The sequence below is a fragment of the Onychomys torridus genome, chromosome 9 (genome assembly GCF_903995425.1).
Source record: "Onychomys torridus chromosome 9, mOncTor1.1, whole genome shotgun sequence".
NCBI lineage: Eukaryota > Metazoa > Chordata > Mammalia > Rodentia > Cricetidae > Onychomys > Onychomys torridus.
The window spans coordinates 43028225-43048891 of NC_050451.1; the positions used below are offsets into that span (position 1 = coordinate 43028225).

Genomic DNA, 20667 nt, shown 5'->3' on the forward strand with positions numbered 1-20667 from the left:
GCGGCTGGCGGTGTCTCTCTCCAACCTTCTATTTCCCAGAATTCTCTTCTCTCTTTTCCCTCCTGGCCACTGGCCAATCAGAACTTTATTTACACAGAGCGATATACACAGCAATAGTTAGTTCTCAGGAAGAACCTTTCAAGCAAAGGGAATGGCAGATGCCAAAAGCCTGAGATGACAAGAAGCCTCTCATGAAATCTACAGGGAATATGGCAGTGTGGTTGGACGGGAGGAGCAAGGAAGAGAATTGGGAGAGCGGAGGTCAGATGGGTACCAGGGCAAGAGGCCACAGTGCCCTGCAAGTCACTGTGAAGATGTTGGCTTTTGTTTGTTTGTTTGGTTGTTGTTGGTGTTTTGTTTTGTTGACTCAGGGTCTCAGGTATCCAAGGCTGGACTTGAACTCACTTTGTAACTGAGGACAACTTTGAACTGTTTCTCTTACCTCAGACTCCTGAGTGCTGGAATGAATCATAGGCATGATGTCTGGCAAGAACTTAGATTCTTATTCTGACTAACAGGAGGAGCCTTTGAAGTAGAAGAAAGGCCATTTTAGCATGATGCAAATAGTGTTATTTCAGTAATTCAATGCAGTGTGGCCAGAACAACCGCCACTGCCATGTAATGCTTACAATAATCGGAGATAATCCTTGGATGCTCCAGTCTTCAGGAGCTAGAAAGACTGAGATCAGTGTTAATAAAAAACTTAGGTGCCTCAGGGTAGCTTTAGATCCACGATGGCCTTTTATGAAGACTTTTAAGGGAGGTAGAGCTCAATGATTAAGAGCACTTGCTAGCCGGGTGGTGGTGGCGCACGCCTCTAATCCCAGCACTCAGGAGGCAGAGCCAGGCGGATCTCTGTGAGTTCGAGGCCAGCCTGGGCTACCAAGTGAGTTCCAGGAAAAGGCGCAAAGCTACACAGAGAAACCCTGTCTCGGGAGAGAAAAAAAAAAAAAAAGCACTTGCTGCTCTTGCAGAGAATCTGGGTTTAGTTTCCAACACTCTCATCAGGTGGCTCACAAATGCCCATATAACTCCAGCTCCGAGGGTCCAGTGCCCTCTTCTGGCCACCACAGACACTTTGCATGCACAGGATGCACATACACTCAGGTACACACATAAAAATAAGTGAATCTTTTATTATTTTAAAGGCAGAAGTGAAAATGTATAGGAAAGGAGGAATATTTCGAACTGGGAGAAAGGCTATACTTGCTATACTGGAGTTTAATCAGGGTAGTCAGCCTGAAGTTGTGTAGAAAGTTGGGGCTGTAGCTAATGAAAGTGAGGAAAATTCAAGTAGAGTGTTGAAGGTATCTGTGCCTAGTATCTGTGGTCCTGGCCTAGGTACTTGCATTTGGTTATTGTCCAGGTCTTAGCTGAGTCCATAATCATCTGAAGGCTTACCTCCAGAGGGCTCATTCCTCCTATGCCTGTCAAGCTTGCTCTGGAAGTGGTGGGAGCGTCTGTTCCTGAACTGCAGACCTGTTGAGCTTCTTGAGTGTCCCACAACAAGGCAGCTAGCTTTCCTCAAATGAGCAGTCCCAAAGGCAGCGAAGTGGAAAACCAATGTCACGTGTTTTGTGTTACTCTTAGATTTATTACATGCTGTCCCTTCTGCTAGGTTCTATCAAGAAAAAAAAGTTAAAACAATAGGTGTTGGACAGATGGCTCAGTGGTTAGGAGCACTTTCTGCTCCTCCATATGGACCGAAGTTCTGTTCCCAGCACTCATTTTGGGTGGCTCACAACCACCTGTAACTCCAGTTCTAGGTAGATTGGAGCCTTAGGCCTCTAAAAGTGCACACACACACACACACACACACACACACACACACACACACTTTAAATAAATCTTTTTTTTTTTTTTTTTTTAGCTGAGGATCGAACCCAGGGCCTTGTGCTTGCTAGGCAAGTGCTCTACCACTAAGCTAAATCCACAACCATTTTTTTTTTGTTTTTGTTTTTTGGGGTGTTTGTTTGTTTGTTTGTTTGTTTGTTTTCAAGACAAGTTTTCTCTGTGTAGTTTTGGTGCTTGTCCTGGATCTTGCTCTGTAGATCAGGCTGGCCTCAAACTCACAGAGATCCGCCTGGTTCTGCCTCCTGAGTGCTGGGATTAAAGGCGTGTGCCACCACCGCCCAGTACCGCTGTTCTTTAGCATTCAGAAAAGAAAAATTATCCTAAGGACATTTGGACAAGCCTCAGTATGATTCACAGGGAATCCACAAAAGTTTTCTTTGAAAAAAAAAAAAAAAAAACCTAAATCTTTTATTTTTTGCATATGTGGTGGTGGTGGGGGGGGGGTTTGCACATACCATAGTGTGGGTAGAGGTCAGAGGACAACTTGTGAGAGGGAGTCAGTTCTCTCCATCCACCATGCGGGTCCCAGGGATTGAGCTCAAGCCATCAAGCTCGGTAGCAGATGCCTGTAATCACTCAGCCATCTCACCAATAAAAGAGCCACAAAAGTTTTAAAAGAACTATATTGGCAGAATTCCTGCTGGCTTAGCTTGAAAGAAGCAAAAATGATACAAAATGAGAAGCAACCTTTGGACCACCACGTTCTAAAACAAGAAAGGAGGCTGTAAAACCTCCAGGAAGACAGAGAATAAATAAACAGTCCAGTATTGGAGCCAAGCACTGTGAAAAATTATGCTCAGGTCTTGAGTCCTAACACCAACAGCCAAGCTGTCCCTTTCTGGACTTGGGATATCTATGGACTAGGGAGTACTCTGTATACCTCACTCCCTTTTGAGAATAGGAATATCTATGGAAGTTTTCCTATGCTCATCTTGTTTCCTATTTTGCCTGTAGGTCTTGGTAATGGGTGGGAACAGGGAGGATAAAGATTCTATTGTGTTCAGATCACCACAGTTGGTAACCAAGAAGCTGTCCATAAGGCACTAATCAAGAAGAGCCCCACTGTGTCTAGGCTTATTTTAAAATCTTAAATTTAAAAAATGAAAACAAGATTCTGGACTTTGAATTGATACAACGATAGCTTGAGCCTTTTGAGTGCCTCAGGAGTGTTAGGCTCATCTGTGGAAGTGGGACATGGATCTGTGGGGAACAGACTATGATAAGCAGCCTTGGGGTGAACTCAGTGATCTGTATCTTTGAATAGCTCCACTCTTATGGTATCTCCTGCAGGGCATAGGGCTTCCTCATATAACTAAAGGGAGGCTGTGGAAATGACCAAAAAGGTATGGTATTTAGTTAGTTAGGCTTTTGTTGTTGGTGGTGGTGGGTTTTGTTTGTTTGTTTGTTTGTTTGTTTGTTGTTTTTGTTTTGAGATAGGGTTTCTCTGTGTTGTTTTGGTGCCTGTCCTGGATCTTGTTCTGTAGACCAGGCTGGCCTCGAACTCACAGAGATCCGCCTGGCTCTGCCTCCCGAGTGCTGGGATTAAAGGCGTGCACTGCTGCCATCACCACCTGGCTTAGTTTTGCTTTCTTGAGACTACAAGGTCTTCCTATGTAGTCCTGGGTAGCCCTAAACTCACTACATAGACTAGGACAGCCTTGAATTCATACAGATCCAAGATCCGCCAGTCTTTGCCTCTGAAGTGCTGAGATTAAAGGGATGTGAACCACACCTGGCCTTCTTTCTATTGCTGTGATAAAACACTGACCGAAAGCAGCTTGAGCAGGAAAGGGCTTATTTGGCTGACACATCCCAGGTCACAGTCCATTGAGGAAAACCGAGGCAGGAACTCTGTTTGAACCCTGGATAGGTACCTGGAGGCAAAAAACCGAAGAGGCAAGATGCTTACTGGCTTGTAGCTCAGGGCTTGCTTAGCCTGTTCTCCTGCAATCCAGAACCACCTGTCCAGGGGTGCCGCCTCCTACCATGGGGGCTGGACCCTCCCACCCCAATCAATAATCAAGAAAATGTCCTACAGACTTCCTACAGGCCAATCTGATGGAGGCAACTCCTCAAAGAGATTTCCTCCTTCCAGATATGTCTAAGGTTATGTCAAGCTGACAGAAACCAACCAACACACCAGGAAAATATCACTGAGCTGCATGCCCAGCCTGGGAACGTGGCTGCTGAGACCGGTGTCAGGGGCATTGTGCTTCCACTCTGCTCCCTGGTGGATTCTTCGTTTTGAGGTGCCAGTTGCCACGGCATAAGGACACTCAGAGAGTCTGTGAAGAGGCTCTCATGGACTGGGTCTTCCTGCCAACAGCTTGCCTGTTTGTCAAGCACAGAAGTGAACTAGCTTGGAAATGTAGTTTCCAGGCCCAGTCAAACCTTCAGATGATTGCAATAAAACCAAAGACAGGCAGGCTGGCTCCAAAGTCCAGTACTATTTCCAGTGTGTTAGCCTGTGTGTGTGTGTGTGTGTGTGTGTGTGTGTGTGTGTGTGTGTGTCTTTTCTACTGCTGAAGTAAAACACCATGACCAAGGCAACTTATAAACGTGTTTCATTTGGCCTTTGGTTGGGTTAGAGCCCATGATGGTGGAGTGAGGAACAGCTGAGAGTTCATATCTTTTTGTTTGTTTGTTTTGTTTTGTTTTTTTTCGAGATAGGGTTTCTCTGTAGCTTTGGAGGCTGTCCTGGATCTCGCTCTGTAGCCCAGGCTGGCCTCAAACTCACAGAGACCCACCTGCCTCTGCCTCCCAAGTGCTGGGATTACAGGTGTGCGCCACCACCGCGGTGAACTGATATTTTTAACTGAACTACAGGAGTTTGTCTTTTTATCTCTCTGGCATCGTAAACACTTGGATCCATCGTTGGAGGCTGTCAGATTCTGCACACTCCTAGGGTTGGGGAGATGGCCCAGTGGGAGTGTTGGCTGCATGTCCTGCTGCTGTGATAGAGTATACTGACAAAGGCAACTGAAGGGGAAAGGTGTTTCTTTTGGCTCACAGTGAGAGGGTACAGGCCATGATGGCGGGCAAATACTGGTGGCAGTAGCTTGAGGCAGCTGGCCACATAAAATCCGCAGTCAGGAAGCAGAGTACTGCTATTGCTGGTATTCAGGCAGCTTCCCCCCCACCCCCCCCCCCCGCCTCCCCCAGCTGAGGATGGAACCCAGGGCCTTGCACTTGCTAGGCAAGTGCTCTACCACTGAGCTAAATCCCCAACCCCCATGCTTCCTTCTTCTTATGAGGTCCAGGATTCAAGGGCAGGGAATGTGGGGCTTCTTTAGCATGAGTCTTCCCATCTCCATGAATCTAATTAAAATAATCCCTTCACAGGCCTGCCTGGAGGCTAAGATTCTAAACTGTCTCTCATGGGTGTGCCTGGAGGCCTATCTCCTAGGAGATTCCAGAGCCTGTAAAGTTGATCAACAGTATTAACCATACCACGGGGTAAAGAACTTGCCACTGAGACTGGATCTCCCAAACCCCTGTCAAGCAGGATTCCCGAAGGCTTGCAGCCAGCAAGCCTGTTGTAACAAGGGGAGCATGAGGAGATTGTCCCCTGACCTCCACACTCACACTGTGCCATGCACACATCTATATATATATAATCGTATACATAACTAAAAAGAAGCTTGAAGAAGGCCAGAGACAGCTCAGCAGACAAGGGCATCTGCCACCAAGCCCGCTGCCGTGAACTCTATCCCCAGGTCCCCTAGAACACAAGGAGAAAACTGACATGCAGTCCTTCAACATCCGTGTGTGTGGTACAGCACATGAACGCACAGAAAAAAAAAGATGAAATCTGTAGAGTCCTTCTTCCTGTGTCTTCTGTCACTGAATTCCAATTCCTACCACCTTAAAATCTTCAATTAATTCACTTTCTTCATCTTCAGGGAATTAATGTTTCTATGTTTGTGTTAATATATGATTTGGTTTTGTTTTATGTTCATTGGTTTTGCCTGCATGTATGACTGTGTGAGGGGGTCAGAAGGCCTAGAACTGGAGTTACAGACAGCTGTAACTGTCCTCTGGCGGCACAGCCAGTGCTCTTAACCGATGAGCCACCTCTCCAGCCACTATTGTTTATCATGCTGATCAGCTCTCCTAACTGGCATCAATTCTAAGGTATTTACTTTGCAGGCATTCTTCAACCTGAAACTGCTGCTTAAGCTTTCCTTCCGCTCGTATCTCCCTTCCCATTGGCTCCAATCAGATAGTCTTAGTTTCTGATACTACCCAAGGGATACTCCCTAAAGAGGGGCTGCAGAGATGGCTCAACAGCTAGGAGTGCTTACTGCTCTCCCGGAGGGCAGTACCCACTTATAATTGCATGTGACTCCAGCCACAGGGGATCTGATGCCCTCTTCTGGCCTCTGCAGGCACATGATGTGGCACACACACACTCATACTCACATACATCTTAGGTACAAAAATGTGGGGGAGTGTATAGGGGGTAGATGGCAGATTAAATTAAATTGCTGAAACACTGGAAGGAGCTGCTGAGAGAGTCGAGAGAGGCTGAGGAACAAGGGAGGGAGGCGGTGAGCCAGAGCAGCCAGAGGCTAAGCTACCCAACCAGAGCTGGGACCAGGACAAGGAGCTCCTGCCGCACCCGAAGCTGAAGCAGGGGTTTAGACACACCCTGGGTCCTCCTTCCTCCTCCCTGCCCCAGTCTCCCCCACCCCCTGATAACTGAGGCTAGACCACGATTACTCTGATAGGGAGCCTGGGAAATGCAGTTTGCACAAAGAGGTAGAACAATGAATCTAAAAACAGGTGAATGATTGGTAGATCACTTCTCTCCTTATTCACAAAACAACGTTTGGTTGGTTTGTTTGTTTGTTTATGTTTGAGACAGGCTCTCATCATATGGTATTGGCTAGCCTGGAACTAAGGGAGACCAGACTGGTCTCAAACCCATATAGATCCACCTGCCTATGCCTCCTGAGTGCTGGAACTAAAAGCATACACCAGTATGACCAGCTGTTTTAAAATAAAATCTAGTCTAGAAAGTAGTCAGGTGTTAAAAATCCTTGTTCTAGCCAGGCGGTGGTGGCACACACCTTTAAGCCCAACATTTGGGAAACAGAGCCAGGTGGATCTCTGTGAGTTTGAGGCCAGCCTGGTCTACAGAGTGAGTTCCAGGACAGCCAAGATTGCTAAACAGTGAAACCCTGTCTCAAAAAACTAAAAAAAAAAAAAATAAATAAATAAATAAATAAATAAATAAATAAATCCTTGTTCTAGCTAGATATGGTGAACATGTTTATAGTCATGGGGGTAAAGGCAAAAGAATCAGGAATTCAAGACCAGCAGAGGATACAAGAGACCCTCCCTAAGACAACATCTTTGACCTGAAGATTCTAGAATGGACCATGTCATGTGTAACAGCAGGAAGCCTGGTCCAGACAACTTGACTGAATCTTGTCTGAGTCTAGCTCTTCTACATGCTAAGAGTTTGATTTAGAACTATTTGTGACTCAGTTTCCTCAATTATACAATGAAGATTAAAAACAACTCTGACTTCCCAGGGGTGTGGTCACCTTTCAGCTATGAACAATGCCTGGCATATGTGAGTAATCCCTAGAAGCACGGAAAATATTTGTTGACATTTCTTTTTATTATATATGTGTACATGTGTGTGGTTGCATGTATGCTACAGCACACATGTAGGTGGGATTTCTTCATGCTTCATAGACTCCTTGTAAGTAGCCTGAAGACAAATTTAAACAATATTTTTAGCAATTCTGCAGATGAAACAAGCAATTTCACAGTATGGAATTTCGCACCATTAAATTATTTGGTGCTCAAATAATTTTAAATTGTGGGAGTGTTTCAGATTCAAATTTTCAGATTAAGATGTTCATCTTGGGGAAAATATTTAACTTCTCCATGCCTGTACTTCATTATCTGTAATATGGAAGTAACCACTGAATCTACCTCACAGGAATACTGACTGGAGGAGCAGGCATCTCCCTGTTAAGTATTTACTATGTGTGTACTAAATGTTTACTTAGGAATAAGCCTGACATGTGGAAAAACCTCAAGTTGTTATTCTTTGTAAATATTACTCACCTGTGCCACAGGACATCGGTAACCTTAAGCCTACAAAATTTAACACCACCTCTTGTGACTGCAAAGAATAGCCGCTACTGGATAGGGGGGTTTCACCTCCTATGTCTGCCAATGCGCTCAGGGCTCAATCTACATCATCTCCCTAAACGTTCACAAGTACCACAGGAGGGAGTTGCACTATCGTGAACCTCAATTTTATAGGACTGCTGAACCGAGAAGTAATTTTCTCAAGTTCACAGAACCAGCAAGTGATGAAGCCATATTATGTATTTACCATTTGTTGCGATCTGAGTCTCAGCAGGGGAGTAAGCTGCACGGTTGGGACAAACAGTCTAGGCCCCAGCCTACAGGAAGTGTCAGTTTCCAAAGCTGAGACGGGGGCGGGCGTGATGAACAGACACGGTACGAGATAATTATAATAGCGCCTGGTAATTGCCACAGTAAAGGCTTACTACCAGAAGGGCCGCCGGATCTCAGGCGCTGGGTCAAGAAAAAGTACTGAGAATTGAAGGGTCCAAAGACACTTAACAGTTACGGGAAAAGCAGACATCCTTCGGCACAACGTTAACAAGACGGCGTCCCGAAAAAATAACGCGGGCGGCAGGCAAAGGGCTAAGCAGCGCCCGACTGCAAAAGGAACCCGGAAAGGGGCCGAGCGCGGGTGGGCGGGGCCGCGCGGTGACTGGCAGGGGTGGGGCCAGGCTGGCCGCGCCCCTCGTCGCCGGCTGCTGGGCTTCGGCTGGGGTCGGCTGGGTACCGTGCGCTGTGCCGAGCCGCCTTCCCGCTCCCCGGAGGGCCGCGGGGACGGAGCAGCGCGCCGGCTCGGAGACGGACAGCCCACGAAGTTTGGTCCGCGGAAGACGCAGCGTCGAGCCTGGCAGGTGCGGCCGGGCCTGGCCGGGGCGCTCGCGGCCTTGCCGGCGAGCACGGCCGGGCACCGGCAACTCCGAAGTTGGCAAGAGGTGACGCCCCTGTTCCGCTCCGCCGCGCGTCCAGCCCTGGCATCTCGAGCCCGGGGCGCGCCGGGGCTATGCAGCCCCCGCCAGGCGGCCCCGCGGAGCTCCCTGCCGGGTAGGCGAGCGGCGCCCCAGGACCCCGCCGGCACCCCTGCTCGGCCCAGGATGCTGCCGGCCCTCCCCCTCCTCCTCCTCCTCCTCCTCGGTAAGAGTCCCGCGCCCTCCAGGGCGACCCCGGCGCCCTGTGACTGCCGCCCCGTCGAACCTTGGCCCGTCTCGGGCATTACCACCCCGTCCGTCCCACCCACAGCCAGGGAAGGCGACCTTTCGGCGAGGTCACGCACCTCCTTCCGGCCCCTCTACCTCTTCCTATAAACTACCCGGAAGTCTGAGATGGGCCTCCCTCTGGAGTTGCCCAGGTGAAGAAAACTTGTGACTTTGCTGCCCTTTCTCGATCCCCCTCTAGGAGGTGCTCTGGCCCGTCCAGACCGGATCACTTTCCCAAATACTGGTGAGTAGGGGTTCTTACTGTTTCCTAGTGCTCCGGGGCTTGGGAATGAAGATGCACCCACCCAAGAGAAAGACTCTCTCACTCCTGAATTCTGAAATATACTGTAGTTTTAGAATGGGGACCACCCATTATTTTCCAAGAGAGGAGGATGAGGCCCAGCATGAGCACGCACCTGGTAGTTGTTATGAACCATCTCAATTTTTATGTGTAATTTCCGTGTTTTGTCTCCCTAGGTAGGATAAGGTCTTCCTGAGAGTGGAAACAGTATTTCTTCTGCCTACTGCTGGCACAGAGCCTACCTTAACATTACTTATGGTGTTGATATTTAAGACGAAGTATGAAAACTATGAAAAGGGATGAGGGTGGCCCACTCCTGTAATCCCAGCACTCAGAGACAGAGGCAGGAGGATCAGTCCAAGGCCAGCCTCAGCCACATAGTGACTTTGAGGATAGCCTAGGCTACATAAGATTTTGTCTTTAAAAAAAGAATGGAGAGGAAGAGAGGGATCGGTGGGCAGGGGTGTCTGTACCTTCTTGAGTCAATCAGAGGTAGGAAGCCTGGGGAGGGGCAGAGTGTTAAAGGACTCTACCAGTGTCCTCACCTTCTCCCTCCAGCTTGTGAGACACCCCCAGCAGTGCTCTTGGAAGTACAGGGCACTTTACAGAGGCCTCTGGGCAGGGAAAGCCGCAGCTACCCTGCCAACTGCACCTGGGTTATCCTGGGCAGCAAGGAACAGACAGTAACTGTCAGGTGAGAAACAAGGCAAGTCCCCTTCTCTCTGCTGTCTCTCCCGTCTCCCTCCGAAAAGTCAGGTCACTTCCCTGTGCCATTTCCATCCTTGTCAGCAGGAGAATAGAATTTGGCGTGGTTGGGTCTGCTCCATAAGCTTGGCTCCTAGGTCAGTGATGGCAAATTGAAGCTGGGCAGTGGTGGAGATGTTTAGCTTGGGCGCTGGCCATGTCCAAAGGACTCTAGAAATTATTCTGGGCTCAACTAGACTTGTGATGAGTCCTTTAATCCGTAGCATAGCCTACTTGTTCATCGGCTTAGACTCTTCCTCGGGGGCTGGGTCTGTATTACTGGCTCACTGGTGGAGCATTTGTGTAGGGGTGTGCAGAAGTCCTGGGTCCAGCCCTACCAAAACCTTCCCCAGGCCTGCCTTTCTGTATGGCTCCTGCTCTATCCGTACTTTCCCTGTCCCATCTCTCCTCCCCTCTTCTTCCCTATTTTCCCTTCTCACTTCTCTCCTCCCTTTGGGCTCTCCTCTCCTTTGTTTCTGTTTGTTGTTTTTGAGACAGAATTTCACTATGTAGCCCAGGCTAGCCTTAAGCTTGTGCTCCATCTCATCCTTCCAAGTTTTGAGGTTTCCTGTGGGGTCACCACAGGCCCAGTATTTGTTTATCTTTTTTCCTTTCTTTTCCTGGTTGTTTTTGTTTTATTTTGCTTTCAGTACTAGATACAACTCAGGGTTTCACACATCCTAGGTGAGTATCTCTAAGCAACAATCCCAGCCCCTTACCCCGAATCTGCTACGGTCTAAGTCTCCTCACTGGGGCCCATGTCAACTGGCAGTTTGCATCACACATTTCACTTGTTAAGAATTTACCCAGAGCCTGGTGGCACCTTTAATCTCCACACTCGGGAGGCAGAATCAGGCAGATCTCTGTGAGTCTGAGGCCAGCCTGGTCTACAGAGCTAATTTCAGTGCAGCCAAGGCTGCCCTGAGGAAAACCCTGTCTCAGGGGGAAAAAAAAAAAAAAAAAACAGGCTGGAGAGATGGCTCAGAGGTTAAGAGCACCGACTGCTCTTCCAGAGGTCCTGAGTTCAATTCCCAGCACCCACATGGTGGCTCACAACCATCTGTAATGAGATCTGGCACCCTCTTCTGTATACATAATAAATAAATAAATCTTTTAAAAAAAATCTTAAAAAAAAAAATAAATAAAAAGAATATATCCAGAGAGGTGCATGAAGGAGAGAACAATCTAACGAGGCTGTTGTGCCCCAGGGGACAACCATAGAGAGCTCAGATTTTATCATTTGGGTTGTAGAGCTGAGCCGTTATGGTTGATTGAACTACGGGAACAACATTTTGTCAGCTAACTGCTGGGCGCTGCACTTGGATGACGGTATTGCAACATCTGAAAATTAATAAGCCTGGCCTCAGTACTTACGACTTTAATCAGCCTGGTTGGTCCCTGAGCACGGTCAGTTCTCTCAGAGGACTCCAGGAGGGGTCCTGTGGTCTGATGGTGCCACTGGCCTCTGTTAGAACTTTTCCCGTTGATTATGTTTACGGCCAAAGGATTGACTGAGTTTTTCATTTGGATCTTTGAGTCATGGGTAAGCAAATGTTTTGCTTTTGCTTTTTGGGCTACCAGGGACCAATCATCAAGAGGGGAAGGCATCAGCAAAAATCCAGAACATCTCATGTCTTGCTCTCCTCTTTCTTATTTTTTTTTATTTATTTATTTATTTATTTATTTATTTATTTATTTATTTTGTGGTTTTTCGAGACAGGGTTTCTCTGTGTAGCTGTTGCGCCTTTCCTGGGACTCACTTGGTAGCCCAGGCTGGCCTGGAACTCACAGAGATCTGCCTGCCTCTGCCTCCCAAGTGCTGGGATTACACCACCCGGCTCTCTCCTGTTTCTTACAGGTTCCAGAAGCTGCACCTGGCCTGTGGCTCGGAGCACTTAATCCTGCGCTCTCCTCTCCAGCCACCAGTCTCCCTGTGTGAGGCTCCTGCCAGCCCTTTGCAGCTTCCAGGGGGCAATGTCACCATTACGTACATCTATGTGGGGTCCAGAGCACCCATGGGCCAGGGCTTCTTGCTGTCTTACAGTCAAGGTAGGCTAAACGGGTGTGCCCTGGGACCATTGGAAGTGGGAGTCCCAGGGAAGAGGCAAGGCCCCCCGGAGTTCTGCTGCTTCCCAGTCTCTGTGATGCCTCTGCAGATTGGCTACTGTGCCTGCAGGAAGAGTTCCAGTGCTTGAACCACCGCTGTATACCAGCTGCTCAGCGCTGTGATGGGATTGATGCCTGTGGCGATGGCTCCGATGAGGCCGCTTGCAGCTCAGATCCGTTCCCTAACCTGAACCCAGCCCCTGCCCCAACTCCACCCTGCAATCTCACATTGGAGGACTTTTATGGGGTCTTCTCCTCCCCTGGGTATTCCCACCTGGCCTCAGTCTCCCACCCCCAGTCCTGCCTGTGGCTCTTGGACCCCCATGATGGCAGGAGGCTGGCAGTGCGTTTCACAGCCCTAGACTTGGGCTACGGAGACGCAGTGCATGTCTATGACGGTGCCGGGCCCCCCGAGACCCCTCGGCTGCTGCGCAGTCTCACCCACTTCAGCAATGGCAAGGCCGTCACTGTGGAGACCCTGTCTGGTCAGGCTGTTGTGTCCTACCACACAGTTGCTTGGAGCAATGGCCGGGGCTTTAATGCTACCTACCACGTTCGGGGATACTGTTTACCCTGGGACAGACCCTGTGGCTTGGGCTCAGGCCTGGGGGCTAGTGAAAATCTAGGTGAGCGCTGCTACAGCGAGGCACAGCGCTGTGATGGCTCGTGGGACTGTGCCGATGGCACAGATGAGGAGGGTTGCCCTGGCTGCCCACCTGGGCACTTCCCCTGCGGAGCCGCTGGCACCCCGGGTGCCACAGCCTGCTACCTGCCTGCCGACCGCTGCAACTACCAGACATTCTGTGCCGATGGAGCAGACGAGAGGCGCTGCCGCCACTGCCAGCCAGGCAACTTCCGATGCCGGGATGAGAAGTGTGTGTATGAGACATGGGTGTGTGATGGACAACCGGACTGTACCGACGGCAGTGATGAGTGGGGCTGCTCCTACGCCCTGCCCCGAAAGGTCATCACAGCGGCGGTCATTGGCAGCCTGGTGTGTGGCCTGCTGCTGGTCATCGCTCTGGGCTGCACCTGCAAACTCTATGCCATTCGTACCCAGGAGTACAGGTCAGTTGGAGTCGGGCTGCGTGTGGCGGGATCGGGGCTGAGGCTGAGATGGGGCCTGTGCTGTTCCCGGAGACTGGGCAGACCCACCTTGAGGAGTGGTTCATGTCATCAGTTTGGAAGAGTAGTTTCAGGGAAGGAAGGCACACGACTTTGGACAAACCATGGCGTAACTCCATCCGCCCTGGCCTGGGTGTAGAGGGAAGAGGCCGTCTAGGCTGAGGCACATTGCCCTCGCTGGGAGTGACTAGTGACCGAGCGGCCCTCCTTCCTTCTAGCATCTTTGCCCCCCTCTCGCGCATGGAGGCTGAGATTGTACAGCAGCAGGCACCTCCTTCCTATGGACAGCTTATCGCCCAGGGCGCCATCCCACCTGTGGAAGACTTCCCTACCGAGAACCCTAACGATGTAAGTCATTGTTCCTCCAACCCTGGGCCTCACGGGGCCGGCTTCGTACCCTGCTATGGCGCCATCATGGTACCATGCTTCATCCGGCCCTTGGGACCCCTGACTGATGCCTGCCTCCTCTCCTTGCAGAACTCTGTGCTGGGGAACCTGCGATCTCTGCTCCAGATCTTGCGCCAAGATATGACTCCAGGAGGTCCTTCAGGAGGCCGCCGTCGCCAGCGTGGCCGCTCAGTCCGCCGTCTGGTCCGCCGTCTCCGTCGCTGGGGCCTGCTTCCTCGAACCAACACCCCAGCTCGAGCTCCTGAGACCAGATCCCAGGCCGCAACATCTGCTGCTCCCTCTGAGGCCCTGGATGACAGCACAGGCCAGACCTGTGGGGGTGGGGCAGTGGGGGGGCAGGATGGCCAGCAGGCTCCTCCACTACCCACCAAGTCCCCCATCCCAACCCCGAGCACACTTCCGGCCCTTGCTACTGTCTCTGAGCCCCCGGGGCCTCTAGAGCCCTCACTGTTGTCTGGAGTTGTGCAGGTCCTACGAGGCCGCCTCCTACCCAGCCTGTGGCCCTCAGGACCCACTTGGACCCCAGCTGGACCTCACACAGCAGTCCTGGACCCAGAGGATGAGGATGATGTATTGTTGGTGCCCCTGGCTGAGCCAGAGGTCTGGGTAGTGGAGGCAGAGGATGAACCACTGCTCGCCTGAGGGAGCCGGGCCCCCTCGGGGCTCTCGACACAATAGTGTGATCCTTTGGAAATGGCTTCTCCACTGATCTATGTAGCGCCGACAGTTAGGTGTCCCTCAGGCATGGAGAGTGCTCCCTGAGAGCCCTTCTGTGTATGAGTAGACACTAGAGACTCGACCACGCCCTCTGCCCACTCTGCTGCTGTCCAGCTGACTGTGTTAAGAAAGGTTCCCAAAGGATCATAGGCTTGGACACTCCCCCTTTCCAACTCCCCACCCAAAAGTGGCCTTAAGTACCAGACTACAGTTGGCTAGAGATGGTCTAGCCCCCACGGGGAGGATTTGGTCAGGCTGATGGTTTTGCCAACCTCCATCTCTGTGGTGCCTGGCCTACTTAGAGAACACAAGTGCTTTTGTCCCCTAGCTGCATCATTGCCCGGGAAATCAAGGAAAAATAAAAATAAAAAAATCATAAATTAGCCGTGAGCTACGCTGTGCCTAGCTGCTCATCTCTCCCTCTCCCTCTGCTCCTCGTCGGAGGCTTGGGTCAGCCTCCGCCTTTCCCTCTTGTTTATTTTCCAGCTGCCTGCTTTTCGTTTTTTATGCTGCCAAGGAGGCAGGGCCGTCCAAGGAGCCCTGAGGACTAACTATCTCGATCTTCATTCCCGGGCCCCCCTCTACACTGACATGAGAATCAGCAGCAAACCTGAACTCACTGCAGTCCAGAAGTCAAGAAAGGATCCATTTATGGAATACCCTCAGAACAGATCACAGCAGCAGTCTGTTCCCTGATAAAACCCAGGACCCCCTCTCACTCTCCACCAGCCAGGCAAGGGAGGCCAGGTCTCAGCCCAGGCCCTTCACAGCAGGGAGAGGCTGAAGGAAGGTCAGTCTGAGGTGTGAGAGTGTGGCATGATTGGCCAAATCCCAGGGGTCTTCCCGGAGGAGGGCCCAAGCTGAGTTCTCAACCATGCTGTCAGCAGTAGGCTGAATTCTAGGCAGGACAAGCAAATTAAACATGGAGACGAGACCCACCCTCAGTGGAGCCCAAGCACGGGGCAGAGCTGAAGCTCTGGGGATGGCAGCCAAGGGGAGGAGACTGGGGCCAAGTGTTGGAACCCTGCCTCTGGTGAGCAAGCTGCCTCAGAGTTTTCAAAGTCCCCCAAGGAACTGGCTTCTCCAGGATCTCCCCTCTTAGGACCCTCAACAACTTGGCTCAGGGATGTGCTAAGCTTTGCTCTCACCCTCAGCAGAGATTGCTGCCAGGCTTACACTTTTCCCTTTGGGCACTCCTGCCCACAACAATAATCCTTGTACATACCAAGTAAACGTCATCCAGCTTTCAGAGCAAGGTCCAGGACAGCCAGGGTCACACAGAGAAACCTTGCCTTAAAAAAGACAGTAAGTAGTCAGGCTGCATCTTCCATCGCCTGCTCTGCCAGAGCCAGCTCAGACCCTGCTGACTGATACCTCAATCCCCCGACCTCCAAACTTCCCTTCCTGAAGAATTTGCAGGCAAAAAATGGACGGAGATGAAGGGGAGCATGCTCATGGTTGGATGCAGCAACATCTTGGCTGGAACTCTTGAAAGCAGAGTCACTCACAAGGGAGTGCTTAGATCACTGTACATGGAAGTTTATCCTGTCCTGGTGTAAGCAGAACTTTCCCTTTGGTCAGTCACAGTGGAGCCCCAGTGTTGGTGGGAAGGGGAACTGACCTTGTACAGACGATATAGGGAAATAGATCCAGACACTAAGTTCCCGAAGGGAAAAAAAAAAAAAGTGTATGTGTATAATGGATATGAGTGCCATATCGACTTTATACCAGAAGAGGGCGCCAGATCTCATTACAGATGGTTGTGAGCCACCATATGGCTGCTGGGAATTGAACTTAGGACATCTGGAAGAGCAGTCAGTGCTCTTAATCACTGAGCAATCTCTCCAGCAACTCCTCCACTCCTGCCGCAAAAAAAAAAAAAAAAAAAAAAAAAAAAAAACTGGGCGGTGCTAGTGCACACCTTTAATCCCAGCACTCGGGAGGCAGAGCCAGCCTGGTCTAGAGTGAGATCCAGGACAGGCACCAAAATGACACAGAGAAACACTGTCTCAAACAAAAAAAAAGACTAGCTCTGACCCACCAAGTGCTGGAATTACAGACACTTAACTATACCAGGTTTATGCAGTACTGGGGATTGAAGCCAGGGCTTCAAACCTGCTAGGTCTGATTGATGGTTCATCTGGGCTGAGAACTCATTCCTGGGAACTGTGACTAATACATTAGGCATGCCCTCTACCAACAGCTCAAATTTACTTTGACCAAGGCCCAAGGGGAAAAAAAGTTGTGTTACTGTTACTGTAGCAAACCACAGAGACAACCAGTTTACAAAAAGAAGGTAAGAGTGTGCATGAATATAATCTTGGCTCATGCTAAGGAGGCTGGGGCAGGATTGTCATGTGTTCAATGCCAGCCTAAGCTACAAAGCAAGACCCTTCTCACACAGTTACTTTGGTTGCAGTAATCTTTGGAGATTTTGCTCCATAATGCTGCTTGGTGGGGGTAGCAGCATGTCATGACAAACTTGAGATAAAACTAGAATCACTAATGTGAACTGTGGGGGGCAAGGGAAGAGCCCAGGGTGCCACATCGCCCCCCCCCCCAGGATGTCCTAGTTAATGGTTACTGTTGCTGTGATGAAACACCATGACAAATTCAGGAGGAAAGGGTTTATTTAGCGTACACTTCCACATCACTGTTCATCATCGAAAGAAGTCGGGACAGGAACTCAAACAAGGCAGGAACCTGGAGGCAGGAGCTGATGGAGAGACCATGTGTGGGTACTGCCTACTGGCTCACTCCTCATAGCTTGATCAACCTACTTTCTTAGAGAACCCAGGACCTCCTGCCCAGGGATGGCACCACCCCCAGTGGGCTGGGCCGTCCACCATCAATCACTAAGAAAATGCCCTATGCTGGGCGTTGGTGGCACACACCCTTAAGCCCAGCCCTCGGGAGGCAGAGGCAGGCAGGAGTTTGAGGCCAGCCTGGTCTACAAAGCAAGCCAAGTACAGCCAAGGCCACACAGAGAAACTGTCTCAACCCCTCACAGAAAAAGGAAAGGAAACGCCCTACAGCTGGACCTCCCTCCCATGGTCCAAAACTGGTATGAAGAGGCAGAGTCCCGTAAGAAACTTGCCGGGCTTTGCAGCTTTTGACCCACTCTCTCTGAGTATCAAAGATATTTGAATCCAAGCACCCAAGTGGGTTCTGCAGGTAAGTAAAGCTTGCATCTTTAGGATGTCTTCCGAGTTTAGTTTTGAGACATGGTCTTGCCGGATAGGCCAGGCTTGGTCTTCCAACTCCATAACCCTGCCTCAGCCTCTAGAGTGGTGTTTCTCAACCTGTGGGTCGTGACCCCTTTGTGTTGAATGACCCTTTCCCAAGGGTCGCCTAAGACCATTGGAAAACACAGGTATTTACATTACAATTCGTAACAGTACCAAAATTGCAGTTATGAAGTAGCAACAAAAATAATTTTATGGTTAGGGATCACCATAGCAGGAACCGTATGAAAGGGCTGCAGCGTTAGGAAGGTTGAGAACCACGGCTCTAGGGGAGATTACAGATGTGACACCGGCCCAACTCCTTTAAAACTTGAAACCAAAGAGAAGTATCCATGGTATCAGGCTTCTCTTACATGTATAACGTCCTAGATTTGATCCCCAGGACTGCAAAATGATAATAAAGCAGAGCTGGTGAGATGGCTCAGTGGGTAAAGGTACTCGCTCCCCAGCCTGGCACCCTGAGTTCAATACACAAGACCCATAGTGGAGGAGAGAGGAGCTCCCAAGTTGTCCTCTGACCTCTCTATATGAGTGCAGCTGCATATGTGTGTCCATAGACACACATAAAAAATAAGTCTAAAAAAGAAAAAATCCAAACATGGCGGCACATGTGTCTAACCCCGACATTCAGGAGGCTCAGACAAAAAGATCGTCCTGAATTTAATGACAGTTCCAGAATTGCCAAAGATTCAGTCTCAAAAACCACACACACACACACACACACACACACACACACACACACACACACATTCATGCTCACATCTGAAATGTAAGATTTTCCAAAGGGCCAAGGGTCACTCATAGAAACCCATGGCTACCAAGTTCACTGCTCCAAGTGTGCTTCTACTACAGAATATACTTCTTATATCAAAACTGGATGAAACAAGCGTCACATTAATTTCAGTTATCAAGATGACACCGAGGAAGAGGAACCCTAAACTGAGGGATTGCCTCTGCCAGCTTGGTCTGTGGCCATTATCTGTGGGACGTTTTCTTGATTGCTAGTTGCAGACAGTGCTATCCTGGGCAGGGGCCCTGGACTATATAAGAAAGGTAGCTGAGCAATCCAGTAAGCAGCTCCCCTCTGTGATGTCTGTTCCAGTTCCTGTCTTGTGTGCCTGGCTTGTCCTCCCCTGAAGATGCACACTACTGTAACCTGCTAGCCAAATAAAGCCTTCCCTCCCCCCCCCCGCAGACCAGAAGAGGGTACCAGATCTCATTACAAGTGGTTGTGAGCCACCATGTGGTTGCTGGGAATTGAACTCAGGACCTCTGGGAGAGCAGTTGGTGCTCTTAACCACTGAGCCATCTCTCCAGCCCCTGTTTTGGTGTTTTATCGCAGCAGGGAGAAGCAAATCAGAATGACAAGCTGTGATTGGAGACTAAAGGCTCTGCAGAGTGGAGTGCATGAGTTATGTTATGTTAGCTCCTCCAGATCCTGCCCTGGAGCTCATCGGCACATCAGCCACACCCACCTATTCCCAGGATTACTACTCATCTCTTCCATGGAAAAGTCCACTGAGAATGACAAAATGTATCACCAATAAAAGAAGGTTGCAAGGAGCATTGGAAAGATGGTTCAATGGCTAAGAGCATTGACTGCCCTTCCAGAGAACCCAGGTTCAATTCCCAGCACCCACCTGGCAGCTCACAGCTGTATGTAATTTCAATTCCAGAGAACCTGACACCCTTACCAGACATACATGTAGAGAAAATACCAATGCACATAAGATTTTTAAAAATCCTACACCTTCACACAGACATGCATGCAAGCAAAACATGAATGCATATGAAATAAAAATAAATTATTTGTCGGGTGGTGGTGCACACCTTTAATCCCAGCACTTGAGAGGTAGAGGCAGGTTTATCTCAGTGAGTTCAAGGTCAGCCTGGTCTACAAAGAGAGTTCCAGGACAGCCAGGACTGTTACACAGAGAAACTGTCTCGAAAAAATTATATGTGTGTGTGTGTGTGTGTGTGTGTGTGTGTGTGTGTATGTGTGTGTGTATAATGGTTGCGGATATTTAAGAAAAGGCAAGCAGCTTTGTGTAGAAGGTGGGGGCGGGGTTGTCGTGGCACTGGGAAGATAAGGGTGAGAATCCTTGCGACGCTGGCCTGAGTGCTTTGGGGACAGGCCACCCACCAACCACTCTAAACCTTTGTCATGCAAAGGAAGAGAGTTAACACGGAAGGGTACTTGGCAAAATAGGGCGAGGCAGAGAGGTGATTGTTGTGCTTAAGGGTATGCAGAACCTGAATGGAAGGGAGCTGGGCAGACACGGAGTAGTCAGGAGTTGCTTGTGCGGGCTTCCCATAGATGCTGTCCATCACAGCCAGCTCGGCGGCTGCTGCCGAACGCTGGCTGCGCGGACCTAGCGGCGAGGGAGGCGCAGGCGAAAGGAAGCTGCACAAAGAGCCTCCTCAGCGCTCTCATCCGCCTGCGGACTTTTGTAGCTCTTACTCCAGAAGAGGCAGCGTGAAGGAGGCAGGCAGTAACAGGGTGGCCATCCCCCAGCTTCGCCGTCTCTTGGCCCGTTTCTTTTTGCCAAGTTGGCCTTCAGTCAGTCTGTCGCCCTCTTTTTAGCCACTGAGCACCCCACCCTAAGCCGGACAGTGAGATGGGGGCTGCAAACAGCAAACAAGGCGCGTAGTCTTGGACCCTGGAGCAAAAGTCCTCTGGTTCCCAGGGTCCTTGCTTCCAGCCACTCTCAACTCCTTTACAGCCCCCTTGCTCCACGCTGCCCTCTGAAACCTCTTCGGACCCTAAGACTGCGCTGGTCTGCCTCAACCAGACTGTGCCGGGGCGGCACACACTCCCAGAGGGAAGCCACACAAAGAAAAAGGAGGAGGGGGACAGAAG

At 50.1% G+C, this 20667-nt stretch overlaps 1 protein-coding gene across 1 annotated transcript; it reads left to right on the plus strand.

Moving 5' to 3' along the window:
* The first annotated feature begins 8635 nt into the window (after nucleotides 1–8635).
* Nucleotides 8636–14952, plus strand: Lrp10 (LDL receptor related protein 10). The gene is made up of 7 exons (XM_036199885.1): nucleotides 8636–9099; nucleotides 9361–9405; nucleotides 10021–10156; nucleotides 12065–12255; nucleotides 12363–13380; nucleotides 13656–13785; nucleotides 13915–14952. The coding sequence occupies exons 1-7, from the start codon at nucleotides 9060–9062 to the stop codon at nucleotides 14485–14487; spliced, it is 2133 nt and encodes a 710-aa protein (XP_036055778.1). The 5' UTR covers nucleotides 8636–9059; the 3' UTR covers nucleotides 14488–14952.
* Nucleotides 14953–20667: the final 5715 nt, after the last annotated feature.

Coding starts and splice junctions, on each gene's coding strand:
- Lrp10 (XM_036199885.1), top strand. CDS start 9,060: ATGCTGCCGGCCCTCCCCCTCCTCCTCCTCCTCCTCCTCG. Junction 9,100..9,360: donor CCTCCTCCTCCTCCTCCTCG/GTAAGAGTCCCG, acceptor ATCCCCCTCTAG/GAGGTGCTCTGGCCCGTCCA. Junction 13,381..13,655: donor ATTCGTACCCAGGAGTACAG/GTCAGTTGGAGT, acceptor CCTTCCTTCTAG/CATCTTTGCCCCCCTCTCGC.